The sequence below is a fragment of the Loxodonta africana genome, chromosome 10 (assembly GCF_030014295.1).
Source record: "Loxodonta africana isolate mLoxAfr1 chromosome 10, mLoxAfr1.hap2, whole genome shotgun sequence".
Lineage (NCBI taxonomy): Eukaryota > Metazoa > Chordata > Mammalia > Proboscidea > Elephantidae > Loxodonta > Loxodonta africana.
The window spans coordinates 64,855,186-64,877,153 of NC_087351.1; the positions used below are offsets into that span (position 1 = coordinate 64,855,186).

The 21,968-nt window shown below is 39.4% G+C and overlaps 1 protein-coding gene across 3 annotated transcripts in view; it reads right to left on the minus strand.

Annotated features, from left to right (window-relative positions):
• FERMT2 (FERM domain containing kindlin 2) overlaps positions 1 to 20,612 on the minus strand; it is a 99,801-nt gene extending 79,189 nt beyond the window's left edge. The window contains exons 1-2 of one of the 3 annotated variants that reach the window (XM_064292491.1): positions 20,523 to 20,612; positions 18,767 to 18,932 (exon numbers count right to left, since the gene is read on the minus strand). In XM_064292491.1, coding sequence (XP_064148561.1) covers positions 18,767 to 18,923 — 157 coding nt within the window. In that variant the 5' untranslated portion in view covers positions 18,924 to 18,932; positions 20,523 to 20,612. Of the gene's footprint in view, positions 1 to 18,766; positions 18,933 to 19,293; positions 19,394 to 20,522 lie in introns of those variants that run through there. The other 2 variants (XM_003408627.3, XM_064292492.1) reach the window with 2 other exon arrangements.
• Between the last annotated feature and the right edge of the window lie 1,356 nt (positions 20,613 to 21,968).

Sequence of the window (21,968 nt, forward strand, 5' to 3'; positions counted from 1 at the left end):
GTTATAATAAATGGATAACCTTCTTCTTCCTATGTTGTTGTTGTTAAGTGCCATCAAGTCGGTTCCAACTCATAGCAACCCTATGTATAAGAGAATGGAACAACACCTGGTCCTGCGCCATCCTCACAATCCTTATGTTTGACCCCGTTATTGCAGCCATTGTGTCAATCTATCTCATCGAGGGTCTTCCTCTTTTTTGCTGACCCCATACCAAGCATGATATCCTTCTCCAAGGACTGGTTCCTCCTGATAACATGTCCAAATTACATGAGACGAAGTCCTGCCATTCTCGCTTCCGAGGAGCACTCTGGCTTTACTTCTTCCAAGACAGACTTGTTGGTTCTTCCGGGGGGGTGGGGGGGGGGGTCCATGATACATTCAATATTCTTCACCAACACCATAATTCAAAGGCATCAATTCTTCTTCACTCTTGCTTATTCACTGTCCAGTTTTTGCATGTCTATGAGGCGACTGAAAATACCATGGCTTGAATCTGGCACACCTTAGTCCTCAAAATGACATCTCTGCTTTTTAACATTTTAAAGAGGTCTTTTGCAGCAGATTTGCCCAATGCAATATGTCATTTGATTTCCTGACTGTTGCTTCCATGGACATTGATTATGGCTCCAAGTAAAATGAAATCCTTGACAACTTCAGTATTTTCTCCATTTATTATATGTTGCTTACTGGTCCAGTTGTGAGGATTGTTTTATGTTGAGGTGTAATACATACTGAGGCTGTACTCTCTGATCCTTATCAGTAAGTACTTCAAGTCCTCTTCACTTTCAGCAAACAAGGTTGTGTCATCTGTGTATCACAGGTTTTTCATAAGTCTTCCACCAATCCTGATGTCACATTCTTCTTCACATAGTCCAGCTTCTTGGATTATTTTCTCAGCACACAAGGTGAGAGGATACAACCCTGCTACACAACTTTCTTCATTTTAAACCATGCAGCATTCCCTTTCTCCGTTTGAATGACTGCCTCTTGGTCTATGTACAAGTTCTGCATTATCACAATTAAGTGTTCTGGAATTCCCATTCTTTGCAATGTTATCCATAATTTGTTATGATCCACGCAGTTGAATGTCTTTGCACAGATCATTAAAGTTGTGTGTCAACCTGGCTGGGCCATGTTTCTCAGTGGTAAGGCAGTTATGATGCAGTCTGTCAGTCATATGATGATGTGACTACTTCCATGATGAGATCTGATATGATGTGATCACCTACATGGTGAGATCTGCTGTGAGTGGCCAATCAGTTGAAAAGGAGTTTCCTGGGGGGTGTGGCCTGCATCTAATATAGGTGGACTCTGTGGCAAGACTCGAGGGCTTTTTGCTTGCTCTGGATCCTGCAGCTGGCTCCTGTTCATCTGAGCTTCAGTTCTTGGGACTTGAGTTAGCAGTTTACCTGCAGTCTTGCCTGCCGATCTTGGGCTCACCAGCCCCTGTGGCTATGTGAATCAGGAGAAGCGTCCTGCCTGACCTAAGGACTTAGGATGTTCCAGCTTCTACAACCACATGAGCCATTTCCTTGATATAAATCTCTCTGTATAAATATTTGTATGGTTTGCTGGTTTTGCTTCTCTAGAGAGCCCAGCCTAAGACAGCCAATGAAATACAGGTAATCATCTTTCTGGTATTCTCTGCTTTCAGCCAACGTCCATCTGATATCAGCAATGATATCCCTTGTTCCACGTCCTTTTCTGAATCTGGCTTGAATTTCTGGCAGTTCCCTGTCGATGTACTGCTGAACGGCTTCTGAATGATCTTCAGCAAAATTTTACTTGCATGTGATATTAATGACACTGATAATTTCCACATTCAGTTGGATCACCTTTCTTAGGAATGGGCACATATATGGATCTCTTCCAGCCAAGGGGCAGGAGAGCTGTCTTCCAAATTTCTCGGCACACACAAGTGACCACCTCCAGGGCTGCATCCATTTGTTGTAACATCTCAACTGGTATTCCGTCTATTAATAAACATAATAAATGAGTAACTCTTCCTATACCAATTGTCTTCCAGGTTTCAAAAAATTCTAAATGAAACAAGAGAGACCACCCATAAGGGATCAACTATTGGAGAAAGAGAGCATGTCAGGTGAAGGGTCACTGAGGGTATGGCTCTTGGTGAGATAACTGACACAATGGTCCCATAATGGACTCAAACAGGCAAGAGAGCCTAAGGATGATACAGGACTAGGCAACATTTCATTCCATTGTATATAAGATTGCCATGACTGAAGTCAACTCAACAGCAGCTCTATGTATCTCTCTATTCTAGCTTTACTTCTACTTTTGCCCCTCCTCCCAGCCACTTCAGTAATGATTATTTTAAAAAAAAGAAAAAATATATTTTTTTGTAAAACCAAAAAAAAAAGTAGTTTGAATAGCATCTGTTTTCTCTGCCTTGGCAAAATGTCATAGCCATTTCTAAGTCTGGGTCAGTTTCCAGTATTTTATCCTTTGTACTTTCAACATCACAATGTATCTCTGAGAGTTCCCTTAATGTACAGTTTTTTGGTTGGCATCACTTCCTCTGGGACATCTTCATCCTCTTCATCACAACCACTTTCCTCATTTTTGTCAAAAAGTTTGCCTTCACTGAATTCCTCTTCCTGCCTATGTAGTAACTCTCCAATGGCAGCAGTGTCAACATTCCCAGGGCAGCTTTTCATCTACAACGCTAATTTACACTTTATTGAAATTCACTTCCAACCTTACTACTTTCTGGTTTTTGCTGCACTTCTATTTTTGTTGGTCAATTCCCTCTTTCAATTATCTATGTTTATAAAATATCAAGTGAGTTTATTACTGAAGACAGCACAACTATACACTTTGCTGCCTACGTGTGAACTAACATGCATGGTAACCAATCATGGGCAGATTCTGAAATAAATGACATTACTGGTCACTAATCAGGAGGTACATCTATTGTTTATGTGGTGATCAGTGAAGAGCTAGCAGCATAGTTTGTACTTTATGTAATTACTCACAGTAAAAACATCAAGATAACTAAAATGTAAACCATGTTTGCTGGACAACTGGTGTTATTTAACTGAACAATGGTTACTAAAATACATGCACATTGGAACCATGAAAAGCATAAAATTGTCCCAAAATCTTGTGTGATGTTCTATTTCCAAAATAATAATCTGTTAGCAGATCTGTAAACTACTTCAAATTTATATAGGTATTAATCCCCATCATTCCGACATATATCAATTAAAGTATCCTATGCAACTTCAGCTTAAGAAAACTTATTATTTTACATTAAGATTTCAATGACTGACTAAAGTAGATGGATTGCCCAATTACGGAAAACATTTAGTAACAGAACTTCTCACAAAAAGTGACAAATCATGTTATTTCTTTCACATAGTTAACTGATAGAAAATTTGGGGTTTCACTTTTCAAAACAAAAGAGGTCAATTAAGTTTACAAATCACCTTCTGAAGTTACAAATCTAAAATAATGTCTACGAATCTCAATTTATTATTTGATATTTTTCATTATTTGATAACTCCAGGTAGTTGGGAATCTTTATCAAACCACGTAAGTCATGCAAGCAATTACAGAGGGCACACAGATAGAAGGTATGCCAACTATTCACTTTTAAGGGAGTTAGTAACTTTCTGTCCAATCCTCAAGGCTTACTACTAATTTGGCTCTACTTGGCTCAGTTCCAAGACCGAACTCAGAGCCAATTCAATGTCACGAAGCTTGTAAGTAATGAATACAGTATTCAAACCCAGGCAACCTAGCTTCAGGGAACATGTTCAGAGGTATCAGAACCATTTATCAGAATTTAACAAAATTATATAGAAAGAATTTCTGGTTAAACACTATGTAAATAAAATGAAAATAAATCAATTAGCTGGAATACTTCAATCCAAAATTCAAGTTAATGTTTTAGATTTACTGTAAGTATGTGGAGGACAACTATGGGTAACATTTTATTGAGCTCTTACTATAGGCCTTCTGCTAACTACCAGAGATTCTGTTCATCCTTTTAACACCATGTTATTTGGTTCTTATATGAACTCCAAGGAACAGGTAAGGAAACTAAAATTAACATAGATTAAATAATCAAGAGAGGTTACAATAACTTGCCCAAGGTCATATGTAACTAGTAAGTAGACTTGTCTTAGACTAAGTTCTTCACCCACTAACAAAGTTCATCTTTTAAAGAAGGCATTTGTCTAAGCCAGAATATTAAATTTATGGAAATACTCTCATTTTTGCATGGTTTATAATTTGCTCATGTTGGAGCATAAAATCTATGGCTTCTAAAACATCTTCATACTTCCTTTGAAATATCACTAATAGTGATGGCACAATAACACAATAAAGTTAGAATACATTTTTACCATGATAAAGTTAGCACTACTCAGCTTGCCCATATAAAAGGAACATTCTCAATCTTTTATAAAATACTCTTGTTTCTCTAGCTCAGTAGAAGGGGAAATTTTACAGACTGCTAAAATAGCTTGGACTGCAATCATCATTATCATAACTACATTTAAAAACCCTATTCTACACACTTTCTATGTACTAACTAACATAATTCTTACAACAGTCCCATAATGCAGGTACTATTACTATCCCCATTTTACAAATGAGGAAACAGACACCTAGAGGTAGGTCACACAGCCCCTGGTCACATAGGTAGCATATGGTAAAACTAGAATTTCGATACAGGTGGGCTACCCCACCTCCCACCCCGAGTCTGTGCTCCATAATAAGAGTATCCTATCACAGCACAAGAATTCACCAACATCTTGCATAAAACCTTTAAAACTGATACAGCAATAGCTAGCTTTTTAAAATTTATTTTTAATTTCGATGGTCATGAAATTCTTAAACTAAACCCAGGACCTGCAGCACTGAATTAAGCAGGAAGCACTCATCTAATAGACAACTCCATCTACAGTCAATAGTGCTGGCACTTTATTAGTGTTTTATTCATAACCCTGAATGTTCTATTAAGAAAAAAAATCAAAAGCATCATTACAGTGATGCTTTGAAATTACAATTGATCTTTAAAATACCTAATGTATTTTTTAGTTATATTTTATTTATATTTTTTAGTTATAGCATGGTATAAAATTAAGATAGCTAAATACCTTCTTGGCCAACTGACTTGAAGAGAGCCATATTTATGCCTATTTCCAAGAAAAGTGATCCAATTGAATATGGAAATTATAGAATATCATTAATATCATATGCAAGCAAAATTTTGCTGAAGATCATTCAAAAACGGCTGCAGCAGTACATTGACAGGGAATAGCCAGAAATTCAGGCCGGTTTCAGAAGAGGACGTGGGACCAGGGATGCCACTGCTGATGTCAGATGGATCTTGACTGAAAGCAGAAAATACCAGAAGGATATTTACCTGTGTTTTATTGACTATGCAAAGGCATTTGACTGTGTGGATTATAACCAATTACGGATAACACTGGGAAGAAGAGGAATTCCAGAACACTTAATTGTGCTCATGAGGAACCTTTACACAGATCAAGAGGCAGTTGTTTGGACAGAACAAGGGGATACTAATTGGTTTAAAGTCAGGAAAGGTGTGTGTCAGGGTTGTATTCTATCACCATACCTATTCAATCTGTATGCTGAGCATATAATCCGAGAAGCTGGACTATATGAAGAACGGGGCATCACGGTTGGAGGAAGACTCATTAACAACCTGCGTTATGCAGATGACACAACCTTGCTTGCTGAAAGTGAAGAGGACTTGAAGCACTTACTAGTGAAAAGATCAAAGACCACAGCCTTCAGTATGGATTGCACCTCAACATAAAGAAAACAAAAATCCTCACAACTGGACCAATGAGCAACATCATGATAAATGGAGAAAAGACTGAAGTTGTCAAGGATTTCATTTTCCTTGGATCCACAATCAACAGCCATGGAAGCAGCAGTCAAGAAATCAAAAGACTCATTGCATTGGGTAAATCTGCTGCAAAGGACCTCTTGAAAGTGTTGAAGAGCAAAGATGTCACCTTGAAGACTAAGGTGTGCCTGACCCAAGCCATGGTATTTTCAGCTGCATCATATGCATGTCAAAGCTGGACAATGAATACGGAAGACTGCAGAAGAACTGACGCCTTTGAGTTGTGGTGTTGGGGAAGAATATTGAATATACCATGGGCTGCCAAAAGAACTAACAAATCTGTCTTGGAAGTACAACCAGAATGCTCCTCAGAAGCAAGGATGGCGAGACTGCGTCTTACATACTTTGGACATGTTGTCAGGAGGGTTCAGTCCCTGGAGAAGGACATCACGCTTGGCAGAGTACAGGGTCGGCGGAAAAGAGGAAGGACCCTCAACAAGGTGGACTGACACAGTGGCTGGAACAATGAGTTCAAGCATAGCAACGATTGTGAGGATGGCTCAGGACCGGGCAGTGTTTCATTCTGTTGTGCACAGGGTCGCTATGAGTCAGAACCAACTCGATGGCACCTAACAACAACAACAACAACAACAGATACCTAAGAAATGATTCCTTATAGAGTCTAAACCTCTTTTGGGCTAGAGACTGTCAGTTCACTAACCTTGAAACCTGAAAAAGGGTCACTCCAAGGATGCGCTGAAGCTGGCTGGTCCTTATATAACCAGATAATAGATGCCTGAGTCTGAAAACTGAATGAGGAAAGGAAAACCAAACGTAAACCTCACTTTGTAATCATTTACTGCTTATTCCCTTCTCTCTTCCTATATGATGACTTTCTATGAAGCAGAATTATTGAAAGTTGAGAGAAAATGCCAGAGGTATAATTTTCAAAACATTTTACTATGTAACTCTAGTTGAGTTCGCTATGAGTAATTAAGTATAATATACTCAACAAGTGAAAGGAGAGGAACATTTAGATATGACCACAACAGTACTGTTTTAGAATGATACTTCTGGTTTACAGAGTTCCCACATTTGAAGAACTTTCAAGTAACTCTAGTGCATCACAAAGGGAGCAAACCTAGATGATGGTTATTCTGTAGTTATCTATGCAGTACAGATTAGGAAACAGATTCTGAACACTGAAAAACCTGCCGAAAAAAGTCACACAGTTTTAAGCGGCACAGCTAGGATCTGGACCTAGACTTACCTAATTCTTTCTACATCATTCTACACAATAAACCTTAAAATCTTTCTTTCATTATTCCAAGATGCTTCATTTTAGGTCCACTTTTAGGAACAAATTTCTAGAAACCTGTTTTCTAGTTAACTGACAATAAATTTGACTCTTCATTGAACTACTATTTTATATCACAGATTCTACCAAATTAAAACTAATTACATCATTTTAAAATGATATGATGCACTTATTGCCTTGATACATGATCAATTCTATACTTCAGATTTTTTTTTCAGTATTGATCAACTTTATAATTGTATCAAAATATTTTAAGCGATTCAAGATACTCCAGGTTAAGATATTTAAGACATTCTTATATGTAATCTCTTTTATTCCATGCTTAAATGGCAGCCTCTCAATGAGGCCTTCCCTGGCCATCTTGTTTAAAATTGCAACTCCCTCCCCGAATCTACAACACTCCTCATACTTCTTTTTTTCATAGCATCATCACCTTCTAATTTATTATATAGTTTACTATTTTTTGATGTTTACCTATTTTAAGTTTTGTTATGGAATATTTTAAACAAATGCATATAGAAATATTATAGTAAACCCTTAGGTATCCATCATTCAGGTTCTACAATTACCATAGTCTGTTCATGCTGATTTTTTTTTAAATAATTTTTATTGTGCTTTAAATGAAAGTTTACAAATCAAGTCAGTCTCTCACATATAAACTTATATACACCTTACTACATACTCCCATTTACTCTCCCCCAATGAGTCAGCCTACTCCCTCCTTCCAGTCTCTCCTTTCGTGACCATTTTGTCAGTTTCTAACCCCCTCTACCCTCCAGACAGGAGATGCCAACAAAGTCTCAAGTGTCCACCTGATTCAAGTAGCTCACTCCTCATCAGCAACTGTCTCCAACCCATTGTCCAGTCCAATCCACATCTGACAAGTTGGTTTTGGGAATGGTTCCTGTTCTGAGCCAAAAGAAGGTTTGGGGAGTGTGACTGCTGGGGTCCTTCTAGTCTCAGGCAGACCATTAAGTCTGGTCTTTTTATGAGAATTTGGGGTCTGCATCCCACTGCTCTCCTGCTCCCTCAGGGGTTCTCTGTTGTGTTCCCTGTCAGGGCAGTCATTGGTTGTGGCCAGGCACCATCTAGTTCTTCTGGCCTCAGGATGATGTAGCCTCTAGTTCATGTAGCCCTGTCTCTTGGGCTCATAATTACCTTGTGAGCTTGGTGTTCTTCATTCTCCTTTGCTCCAGGTGGGTTGAGACTCATTGATGCATCTTAGATGGCCAACTTCTAGCATTTAAGACCCCACACGCCACACTTCAAAGTGGGATGCAGAATGTTTTCTTAATAGATTTTTATTTTGCCAACTGACTTAGATGCCCCCTGAAGCCACAGTCCCCAAACCCCTGCCACTGCTTGGCTGACCTTTCAAGCGTTCAGTTTATTCAGGAAACTTTTTTGCTTTTGGTTTAGTCCAGTCATGCTGACCTCCCCTGTATTGAGTATTGTCCTTCCATTTACCTCAAGTAGTTCAAATATTTTTAATACATAAAAATAAACAATCTATAAAACTTAAGAAGACAAAATCTTTGTGGCCTTGAGTAAGCAAAGATTTTTTACATATAGTCAAAAAAGCAAAATCTATAGAAGAAAAAATGTTGATAAATTAGACTTTATCAAAATCACAAACTTTTGCTCTTTGAAAGACACTGTGTTAAGAAAATGAAGATAAGCCATAGACTGGGAGGAATTATTTGCAAAACACATTAGCTGATAAAACACTTGTATCTAGAATATATGAAGAACTTTTAAAACTCAAGACACACACACAGGGAAACAACATAAATTAATCTCAAATCTATTACGCTAAATCCAAGAAACCAGACTCGAAAAGGCTATAAGTATACCATGCCACTGATAAGACATTCTAGAAAAGGCAAAACTATAGGAACAGAAAACAGAGCAATGGCTTTCAGATGTGGTTAAGAGGAGGGGTTGATTACAAAGGAGCTTAAGAAAATGTCTTGGGTGCTGGAAAAGTTCTTTATCTCGATGGTGGTAGTGTTTACATGACTATATGCATTTGTCAGAACTCAGCATTATTATAAAAAGGGTGAATTTTACTGTATGTAAATTATACCTCAATAAGCCTAATTTAAGAAAAAAAATTAACAATTACGCAAATGATTTAAAAATAAATTGTAATGAGTATGATGTAGCCACAAATCCAAATATACAATGTCACATCTCTTAATTTTTAAAATAATTTTTAAATATTCTTTCAGAATATTTATTTACCTCTTCACACTGAGCATGCATATGTATATTTTTAACATATTATGGCATCGACATTCTTAAATTTTATTTCAGTAAGATAATTATCATTTAATGAGAAGCTAGTTTGTTCTGTACACCATCTAAAGTGCAATTAAAAAATAATTATCATTTCAATAAAAATACTGCATACATTAGTCTTCTGAAACCACTTTCACTAGTTTCTAAACAGGCTGATGTTTTTTTGTGTTTGTGTGTGCTTTAAGTGAAAGTTTACAAATCAAGTCAGTCTCTCATACAAAAATTTATATACTCCTTGCTATGTACGCCTAGTTGATCTCCCCCTAATGAGACGGTACACTCCTCCTCTCCACCCTGTATTCCCCGTGTCCATTCAACCAGCTCCTGTCCCCCTCTGCCTTCTCATCTCCCCTCCAGACAGAAGCTGCCCACATAGTCTTACGTGTCTACTTGAGCCAAGAAGCTCACTCCTCACCAGTATCATTTTCTGTCTTATAGTGCAGTCCAAACCCTGTCTGAGGAGTTGGCTTTGGGAATGGTTCCAGTCTTGTCTAATAGAAGGTCTGGGGACCATGACCTCTGGGGTCCTTCTAGTCTCCGTCAGACGATTAAGCCTGGTCTTTTTACAAGACTTTGAGGTCTGCATCCCACTGTTCTCCTGCTCCATCAGTGATTCTCCGAGTTGTGTTCCCTGTCAGGCCCATCATTGGTCACAGCAAGGCACCATCTAGTTCTTCTGGTCTCAGGCTGATGTAGTCTCTGATTAATGTGGCCCTTTCTGTCTCTTGTGCTCATAATTACCATGCGTCTTTGGTGTTCTTCATTCTTCTTTGCCCCAGGTGGGTTAAGACCAATTGATGCTTCTTAGATGGCCACTTGCTAGCATTTAAGACCCCAGACGCCCTCACCAAAGTGGGACGCAGAATGTTTTAATACATTTTGTTATGCCCATTGACCTAGATGTCCCATGAAACCATGGTCCCTAGACCCTGGCCCCTGCTACTCTGGCCTTCGAAGCGTTCCGTTGTATTCAGGCAACTTCTTTGCTTTTGGTTTAGTCCAGTTGTGCTGACCTCGCCTGTACTGTATGTTTTTCCTTTCACCTAAAATAGTTCTTGTCTACTATCTAATTAGTGAATACCACTTCTCTCTCCCTCCCTCCCCACCCTCGTAACCATCAAAGAATATTTTTTTCTGTGTTTAAACTATTTCTTGAGTTCTTATAATAGTGGTCTCATACAGTATTTGTCCTTTTGTGACTGATTAATTTCACTCAGCATAATGCCTTCCGGTTTCTTCTATGTTATGAGATGTTTCACAGATTCATCATTGTTCTTTATTATTGCATAGTATTCCATTGTGTGAATATACCTTAATTTATTTATCCATTCATCCGCTGATGGGCACCCTGGTTGCTTCCAACTTTTTGCTATTGTCAACGGTGCTGCATGGGTGTGCATATATCTGTTCTTGTAAAAGCTCTTGTTTCTCTAGGATATATTCCAAGGAGTGGGATTGCTGGATTGTATCATAGTTCTACTTCTAGTTTTTTAAGGAAGTGCCAAATCAATTTCCAAAGTGGTTGTACCATTTTACATTTCCACCAGGAGGGTATAAGTGGTCCAGTCTCTCCACAACCTCTCCAACATTTATTATTTTGTGTTTTCTGGATTAATCCCAGCCTTGTTGGAGTGAAATGGTATCTCACTGCAGTTTTGATTTGCATTTCTCTAAAGGCTAACGATTGTTGAGCATTTCCTCATGTATCTGCTAGCTGCCTGATAAATGGGCCAATGTTTTTTATATGCCAAGAAACAAATTTTTTATCATTCCTTTGTTACAACTGAATTTTAAAAATTGCTCTTATAAATTGTACTAAGGAGAGAATTTACTACTGAAACCTTCATGGTTATAAATTTTTCAAATCCCTGGAATACCATCATCTACTTAGTGACCCACTGCATTTCAGAAATCTTGTGAAAACAGTAATTAAACAGCTCCTTGTTACATTACAGAGGCAGGAGTGTATGTACGTGTGTTTGGAAAGGGAGTATGGGGGTGGAATGATAGCTATTTTTCTTGTTTAGGGGGTGGGAACACAGTCAAACTAAACTAAAGCAGTCCCAAACTGAACTTCTTTTAAGGATTACAATTACCCACTGTTAATGTTGGAACCTGTTAAATATTCTAGATTTCAATTCCCCCTCTTCCTTTTTACTTCAGTTGGTATATTAAGAGACTTTACATGCCACTCTCATTTGTACAGCACTAATTGTTCATATGAAAGGTGCTCTGGTGGCTCCTAGCTGCTTACTAACTGAAAGGCTGGAAAGGTTGATGGTTCAAACCCACCTCACAGCTCTGCGGGAGAAAGACCTGGTAATTCTGCTTTCGTAAAGACTACAGCCAAGAAAACCTTACAGGGCAGTTCTACTCTGCCACACAGGGGTGCTGTAAGTCAGAATTGACTCAACGGCACTCAAGAACAATTGTTTATATAAAGCATTTTGACGTGTATTATCTCATTGGATCATCACCAAAAGTTATGAGAAAGTTTTTTTTTTTTTTTTAAATCTCCGTTTTACAGAAGTCAAAACATGTTCAGAAGGTTGAATTACTTGTCCAAAGATTACACAAACCATCAAGCGGCCAGGTCAGAATTTGAATTTAGATCTTCTGACTTCAACTAGGCACACGCTGCCTTTTACTAGTCTGTGCATCCATTAGCACCTACTATAGTCTGATGACAGCCAACACTAAGGGACATCTATACCCAATGATGTCTAAAATGTAATGAATAGTTTATTTAATGGTAAGGTAAAAAGAAAATTGAACTTTAAGGATAAAGTATACAAAAAATAACCTACAAAAATATCATAAGTGAAATTTGTACCGATAAAGAATCTTACATGTAAAAAAAAAAAAAGGTAAAAGAATGTCTCGAAAAACAAAGAAAGGATCTATAGGGTAGTCAAAGCCAGAACTTCTCTAGAGGATTGGCCATAATGTCTGGAAACAAATACTATTATTTAACATATACGTTAAAACCAATAAACAATATACAGGTAGTCCCCAACTTGTGACGTATTTAAGTTACAATGAGCCACCACTTACGGCCATCTGGCCTTTTTTGAACATCTTATCATTTTTTTTTTTTCATTAGCAATGTGTACTACATACAATGTTGCAGTGTGTAATCTGTTGATGTTATCATTCTCACACCAAGCCCCAAAGAAAAATATAGATCGGATTTATAAAGACACTGATAATAAAAAGCAACAATAATGAGAAAAAAAAACGGTATTCAACTTATGTCAGACCTGGCTTACGGAAGAGTCAGAATCAACGTAGGACAGGATTATCAGAACGGAACCCCATCATAAGTCTGGGACTATCTGTATATATAAATATATTCTGCTGTGGTTCCAGAATTGGTGCCCACTCTGTAGATAAAATGAGACTAAAAGAGATAGGTGACACTAAATGAAAAGTAAGATCGTGAATGAGGAAAAACAAAGGCCATCACTGGAACAACTGACAAAATTTGAATATGAATGCATATTAGACAATATGTTGTGGTTCCTGGATTTGCTAACTGTAACGCAGTTATGTAAGAAAAGGTTCTTGTTCTTAGGTGATGCATATGTAAGTATTTAGGGATGAAAAGTCATGGTATCTGCACCTACTGAAAGAATTCAGTAAAAAAGTGTGTGTTATGTATAGAAGGGAGAAATCAAATGGCAAAATGCTAACTGGTGATCTAGATGATTATACAGTGTTCACTGTATTATTCTCAAACTTTCTTCTAAGTGTGAAATTGCAAAAAAAAACTTGAAGAAAAGAGGTAAAACTTTAAATATTTTCTTCAATACTTATTAGACATTTCCAACAAGGTCTTTTGTAAGCAACTGAATAAACAGGTATATTCTTTTAAAGGGTCTACATAAATAAACTCTAGTTGCAATCAAATAGTATTTGCTGACTTAAAAAAAAAAAAAGCATAAACACAGCACGAACCAACACGTAAAGTATCCAGGAATAGCTCAAGGAATAGCCCGTGCTTTACTAGATGACACAGTGGTTAAACTGCTTGGCTGCTACGCGAGAGGCTGGTGGTTCAAACCCACCAGCAGCTCCATGGGAGAAAGATGTGGCAGTCGCCTCCATAAAGATTAGCCTTCGAAACCCTACAGGGCAGTTCTACTATGTCCTATTGACTCACTGGCAACAGGATTTTTTTTTTTTTGGTTTATGAAGATTACAGTAAAATTTACATACTATCTTCTATTTTTATGGAACTTAATATTTGCTGAGAAAAAATTCAATAGCCATTTCCTATAGATAGTTAACAGCATGGATTTAACCAAGACCTGATTCATCGTTAAGTGTTTTTCCCAAGCCCTCACGAGATTTTTAAAAATTTTTTATCATCTTTGTATGGTTTTTTCACCCTGAATGCAGCAAAGGTACATCATTTAGATATTTCCATGGGTTCAGCCATAAGCCCTCAGAGGGAAATATTAGGAATTTCAATAGTCTAGACACCATTCAACTACATAAGTATACGGCTTCCTCAGGGAGAAGAAAGCGTGAGCACAAGAAGGAAACTGCCCAGTTAAATATGCCTCTCTCCCTGTGCACATCTTGCCAAAGCTCTGATCATAAAGTTTCAAGTATTTTTTGCAAAATAAAGTCCTTAATGTAAGCCAACTTCTTCACCTGGTGCTCAGCTAGAGAACCTTGTTTCTGTTCTACTGTTGAAGAGGGAAAAACTAGCTATGGTGCACTTCTGTGCAACGATGGAATGAACATACCGTACTTAATAGGCACTTCGGAAGATTTTTAAAGGGTAATTTTGACTAAAATCCTTTTCTCTTTTTTTAATAATGTGTGCTAACTTCACAACCTAACTCAACTGTAAAATGCACTACGACATAAAGATTCTATTTCATCATTACGGCAAGGACATAACACGTTTTAAAGCAAGGCTGACTTCTTTCTAAAGACTGAAAAATTACATTCAGAAACACACTCCTCAAATGTTCTAAGTCAACTCCATAAATTTATTTTTAGTTATTACTGAGTCCCTCAACTTGCATTTTTTTTCCCTAGATTATTATTTGGCCTAATCTAACCCAACCCCTATAATTTCTTCTACTCATAGAATCTGAGCTAGAAGAAACCTAGAAATCAAGTCACCTAGTCTGCTGTCCAAGCTCACGGAGGTTCGAAGTTTTCATTCAGTGAGCTCTGTTATAACAAATTCCTTATTCTCCATCTAAAATAAAAATTTTATAGAAAGATAAAGATTTGATTGTACACAGCTTACAAAAAGATCATTTTTATAAGGTGATACTAGAAAGCAGTGAAATAATCCACTGAGAATTAAAACTAAGCATCTCTTTAATATTTAGAATCTGCAATGCTAAGATCTGAATCCCATCAAGTAGAATGGTTTTGCTTACTATTTCTCCAGTGGAACATCATGGAATTCCTAAAACTGGGCTTCTTCTTTACATTTTGAATTATTTTAGCATTTTATTCTCTGGCATTTTATATTTTATAATCCTTATCCCTGCTTCTTTATATTTTAACTCTTTTCTTTTAATAAAAAAATATAACTTAAATCCTAACTCACAAAAAAAGACCAGGCTTACTAGCCTGACAGAGACTGGAGAAACCCCAAGGGTATGGCCCCTGGACACACTTTCAGCTCAGTAATGAAGTCACTCCTGAGGGTCACCCTTCAGGCAAAGATCAGACAGGCCCATAAAACAAAATGCGACAAAGGGGCACACGAGCCCAGGGGCATGGACTAGAAGGCAGGAGGGGACAGACAGGAAAGCTGGTAATAGGGAACCCAAGATCGAGAAGGGAGAGCGCTGACATGTCGTGGGGTTGTTAACGAATGTCATAAAATATGTGTACTGTTTAATAAGAAGATAGTTTGTTCTGTAAACCTTCATTTAAAGTACAATAGAAGATATATACATAAATTTAAACATGTTTAAAATGTTCCTTAAGCGCAAAAAAAAAAAAAAAAATTTAAGATTCTATTTAAAGCTTTCAGTCTGACTTTTTAACAGATAAAAAGGATGTAATTCCCTAAAACCCACTACTTCAGGCACACATTCTTTATTCTCTTTTAAAAAATGAATACAATGACAAACATGTTTTGTATTAATATTTAAAGGGAACTTTCAGATCTTTGCGTTAGAGCAATAAATCACCGATTCATGTTTTAATGACCTTCACAGAAGTATAGAAGTTCTATACGAAATACTAAATACAAAGATATTGCTGACACATACTAAGAAGTATCATTTACTTTTTTGACGTGCTTAATTACTTTCAAGTGCCAAACTTACTGATCTGTGTCACAAGCTTTTTTGATCACAGATCTCTTTAAGAAACTAATGAAAGGTTAAGTATCCTCTTCCCAGAAAGTTCCACATTTGCGCAAACACACACAATTTTAACACAATGTTCAGAAGGGGTTCTTATAGGATCTACCAACCCCCAGGGAAATAACTGTTGCCACTAAACATTATATGGAAATATCAATGCTTTTGGTATTTGTACAACCTCTGATGAGAATAAGGTTTTTATCAGATCTGCCGTTTTTAAGTCATGGAGTTTAAAGACCGATGAATGCTGCTGCACCTTCAGTCGTAACTGCCCCAAGACCACAGTAACCTAGTTCTGTTAATTGTCCATTACTGCTCTACAGCCCAATGAGACATGAGACCCTGTGCCATCTCATTCCTACTGTGATCTCCACCTCTTACCATCTAGACTCTGCAAGCTGCTTTGATCTACTTTAGCCACTGTTAACAAGCAGCCATCCAGTCTGCTCTTTATTACCTTCAGTGACACAACTCACAGGACATTCTGGTTTTAGGCAAGTCTTAAGAATTAAAAAGTTCTTTTCTAATTTGATTAGCCTCATTTACAGAAGTCTTAAATGCTACCCTACTGAATTTCTCCTCTATTTACTTGCCAGTAGGTAACAAAATAGTCTGCAATTGAAAGTATCTATCCTTTTTTTTTTAAAACCAGGAGCCAAAAATCTCATTTACAAGCTCTACTTCTACAAAAACAGGAAAGTCAGAACTATGCTGAAAAGCACTTTCTAACTGGAAGACAAAACACACAAAAGATACTACTAGTTCAATTCCAGAAAGATGCAAAGCCTTGAGCATTACGCTCTTCTTTTAAGGTCTGCCTACATGGGATCAAACTGACAACGGCAACTAAAGATTAAATAGGAAACTTAGGGTGAGTTTATGTTAACAGAGGAGGAACACGGAGAAAGGGGCTCAGAATGCTTGTGCAACTCGAAAAATGGAATCAATGTCACTGAACTGTACATGTAGAAACTTGAATTGGTGTATGTTTTTGCTGTGTATATTCTCAACAACAAAATAAATTACTAAAAAAAGAAAGATGCAAGGTTTTCATATGCACAGCATTTCCTACCTCATTGGGCTTCTTGTCACTGCATAAAAAAAATTAAAAATGCATCAGCATTAGAAGATTAAGATTACAGTCACTTAAAAACATTAATTCTGTCTGTCAATAGTTTATTCTCTTTATTACTATTTGTGCCTATGATTCTGTGATAAACAACTGTAATCAATGCAATATAAATATAGTATAAGCCATTATTTATTCATTAGACAAGACCTGGCTTTTGGGAACTAAAAGTTATCTCATTCACCTTCAACAGCTCCTTTTTTGCAATAGAAAAAAAACTCCTACCAAAACTAGTTTATTAATGAACTCCATTAATCATATATAAAGCAATTTCTGATACAAACACCTGATTCCCTTGAAAACAAAGTAAAAATTATATTCGATACTTTTTTTTTTCCTTAAATAATTTCACACCAGTGCTGGACAAAAAAAGATCCAAAAATATTTTTCAAACTATGATTAAGGTTTAATCAAATCAGATCTGAACAATGTCAACCAACAGTTAACTGGCTTGACAATACAGAGAAATCTTATTTTCAAAGGGCTACTCAGGAGGTCTCTCTTTCCTGGGCTGTCTCAGGGAGCCAAACAATGCACAATCCTAAGGAGGCTACCTTCTAAGAACCTACTCTTCGGTCCTTCAATAATTAAACTTCCTGCAAGGGCACAAAGGAGATCCACCTAACTGAATTCTGCTTATCTTGCAATGGGGCTTCAGAGCACTGTATTTCAGTAAGTTTATATGGTAGGTATAAAATACTCTTAGTAAGATATCCATGTCCCAATACATAACAAGTTCTCTACTTTTCCAGAGTGGCTTGAAGAATGAATACTATGTTTTATAAAACAAACAAACAAACAACAGGTTAAGAAAACAACAATACCTTGTCACAGTTGTATTATATACAAGAGACACATTAAAGCCCAGGAAGACAGTCCTCTGAGCACTTTCTACAATAAAATCGTCTAACGAGTCATTTTAGTTGATTCTCCCAAGTGAAAACGGTTTCATCCAACACAAACGAAATATGTAAGCACAAAAACTTCTTACACGTTATATGGTAGGATACTTACTTACAGCTGTATCAGATCAGTCTAGTATACATTTGCACTCAAGCAAATACTGTCAATCTCGAATTAAAGTCTGCTTCTTAACACAAAGGCTTTCCCTAGCTTGTTGTTAATATAAAATTGGACGCTGGAAAGAGCGTACTTCAAGAAGGGATTATAGATACCAAGTTTGTCCCACCCACCCCTTGTAAGGTTGGATGACGTGAACATTTAAATATACTTCACCACGTAGTAACACAACTATATATATATATATATATATATATATATATATATATAAAAAAAACCAAACCCATCAGCATCGAGTCGATTCAAACAACTGTAGATAAATTCATACTGGCCCGAGAAGTTGCACATACCCAAGAACAGTTTATTCTTAAACAGATTTTACATCATCCTCAACACCAAATGTCACCAACATTCAGGTACACTGAAGATAAATAAGTAATGGATAGCCATGGCCTGTAATATCACCCTCCCAACATCCACTTGAACACTTTTCTCATTTTTTTTAACGTGAAGTACGAAAATGTAAAGAATTAAGTTTTCCCTCGTGATGACGTAATTACGTTTCTAATTGGGAGGTCCTGATCACTACTTTATGAAAATTTCCGAGAATAACAAAACAAGATGCAAAAGACCAAAGCTCTAAATACTGAAAGATTTACATTTTTTGAAAACAGTATTTGCGGGATGCCGGGAGTTCCAAAATCCACCCCTCCCCCCGCTGTAAGTCTCTTTCCTCTCCCGCCCCCCGCCCCCCCCCCAAAGCCTGGGAAGTCTTGATACTTAGGCGCCGCTGGGGCTGTACTCACCGAGTTTTTCCACCAACTTGAGCATCACCCCTCCAATGTGCACCTCCCCGGTCACTCTCAGAGTGACATCGCGGTTCAGATCCGTCACATGGACGCTCAGTTCCCACGTCCCATCCGCATAGCAGCCATCTGGCATCCTTATCCCGTCCAGAGCCATGGCTCCTTCCTGCGAGCGGGGAGGAAATGGCTCTTGTAAGCGTCACTCCCCCAAAGGAAGGCAAATTCCCCCGAATTCACACAGTGGGCCGTGGGGTGGAAGAGGGTGGAGGCCGCGAGGGTTTCCGTGCAAATTCGGAAACGAGCGGGAGCGCGGTCGGGCGGCGGGCAGCGCGGCGGGCAGGACTGCGCCCTTTCCCCGCGGCCGCGCCGCGCGCCCGCCCCGTAGCGGCCCAGTCCCCGCCTAGCGGACCACCGGGGACTTCACCTGCCGGCCGCACCCTGGCCCGGAGACGCCGCCCGCGGACTCAACGTTCCTCCTCCCCACCCGCGCTCCCCGTCAGCTACCAGCCGGGACGCCGGCCTCTCACCGCGCGCTCCTGGCGCTCCCGGCCTGGGGCTCACCCAACAGGCGCGGGGGCGGCGGCTCGCTGGGCGGCGTCCCTCTCCGGCGGCCGAAGCGCTGCCTCCCGGCCCGAGCGGCTAATGGAGTCCTGTGGTCGCGGCCCCTCGCTGGGCTCTCCGCGCCCCACCCCCTCTCCCCGCCCCTTCTGTCCGAATCCGGCTCGGGCTGGGCGCGCCAGGGCCGTCCTCCTCCGCCCCGCAGAGCCGCCCGGAGCGGGTCGGGCCGGCCTCGCCCCCTACCGCCACCCTCCCCCGCGGCCGAGGTCCGGAGAGGGGACAGCGCGGACGCCGGGCTGGGGGCGGGGCAGGGCGGCGCGCGCGGCAGGGGTGGGAGCTGCGCGGGGGAGGCGGGGGGCGCCGGCCGCTGCAGCAATCTCGGCCCCGCGGAGCCGCTGCCCTTTTATGGAAATGAAGGACCCGGCGCAGGGATTGCATCCAACATCCGGGCTCTCGGCGGCGGGACCTGAGGAGGGGGAGCTTAGGGGGCAGCTCCGGTCTCCCGCCGGGGTGCGAGTGAGCTCGCCTCTGCCAGCGGGGCTACGGCTTTGCGAGGGCCCGTGGCAGTGGGTGTCTGTGCTTCCAGCCGGAGGAGGGGGTTTGTCCATGAGACATGGCAGAGGAAATTCTCAGGGCAAAGTCGATTTCAGGGAACAAAGTCCCCCGCCCCCTCCCCAGACCTCGAGCTAGTCTGTAAGTCTCGGCCCGGTGAAGGATGCCGGACCCCAGGAGCTGGAGAGAGGGGTTTGGGATGTAAAAACTTTAAAAAGCAAATGCCCAAGCCAGCTCCACGAACGTGCCACAAAAGAATGAGAAAACCCAGAGGGAGGTGAACCACAAAAATTGCTTTATAAGCAGTGTCCGACACAATCAGCAACTCCTATGGGACTCCCAGGAGCTTGCGTTCGCTCTTAACCCATTCTGAAGTTGGGACAAGATGCGAAGCCAAGTAAGTCCTACGATGCTCTTGCTTGAGCAAAGTTAATTAATTGTTAATTGATTAAAATAAAATTCAGGGCTGTGGGTTTTACTCAGAAACAGTTTGCCCAGCTTCCTCGGGTCTTTGTATTTGTGTATTTTTATATGCAGTTAAGAATAGTCTACTAAATGAATATACATCCTCTACCCCACCCTCAGCCACGCCTTGAAGGAATTTTAATAGCACTGGCAGGTACAGGGACAAGCTAAAGAGCCTTACCTGCTGAAGATTGACTAGTGATGGAGAAATGGTCCTGCTTCCCACTTGACTCCCACTTCCCCCATCTACTGTTGCGTACTGTTGAGGGGACTGGAATCAGAAACAGCAAGTCAGGGAAACTGCCTCGCTAGCAAACGCAAGCCTCAAAAACTCTGTGTCAGGAAGACTCAGATAAGATATCCTAGGTTTCTGGAAAAGACCCCAGTTTTAAAATCCCGTCTTCTCAGCTGTCTCAAATACTTCGAAGAGGAAGCCACCAGGCAAATAACCTTTTGTTCATCAACAAATGGAAAAGAGATTGGAAATCATAGAAAAGGGGTGGGACCCATAAAGAAGTGAAAGGAAAGCAGCAAAATTTAGTCAGATGCCAGAGGTTTGGCACAAAAAATAAGGAAAACCACTACAGCGTTTTCAACTAGTCATCATGGAGAAATTGATGCCTCAAGTCTCTAGTCACTCCACTCTCCAGTTATTTCTTCTCAAGAAAGTTCAAAATATTTCGCTTGGAAGCAAAATAGGGATGTTCACAGAGGAGGGGATGTTTATGTAAATTATGGTGTTGAAAATATATACGAAAGCTTTTTAAATAAAATAGAGAATCACTTGTTAATGTAAAAAAAATGTAGAAAACTGTATACACGCAGCTGTATAATCACAAACTTATCTGTTTTTAAATATTCAGAGAAAAAGACTGGAAAGAAATACACCAAAATGTTAAGAATCTGCTTTTGGTGATGAGATCCTGGGTAATTTTTTTTCTTCTATTCTTTACTTGCTACAAACTGAAAATCTTTGCATCCAGGATTTTTCTACCACCTTGAATTGCATCCAGCATTTCAGTGTCTTTGTACATACGATTACACTCTAAGTGATACAACTGATAGAGCAGCTACTGGACTCCTGGGCAGGAATTTCAGAAGTTTGTGTTTTTTAATATCCCCCCCTCCCCAAATATGAGTTCTTCGAGAACAGGGACTTCAAATTCTATGCATTGTCTGCAAACTTACAAATAGCCTGGCACAAAGAAAATCAGTAACAAATGATTGCGAGGAAAACATGCAAATCAACATAAATGTCAAAGAACCAGATCTGTCCCATGGAGAAATCTCATTATTGGGGAAATATCCACTTTTAAAATTTATAGCTTTGTTTATTTTTTTCCCCACCTCATTCCAAATTTCCGGTAATGTATAAGAGTGCATAAACTATAAGATAGCATACATTGCAAACGGCATGAAACAAGAAAAAAAGCAGGGAGGGGTAGAGATTTTAAATGGAGCTGGGAAAGAGGCTAAAAATTATACCTTGATGACTTTCACACATCCTCCAGGAAGCTCCAAATAACTACCCGTTCTCAAACACACCTTTCTAGAACCAAAAATATCCATCACCTTTCTTAATCTTCCCCTTCCTTTAGACAAAATTGTCCTGTCTCAGAAACCCTTT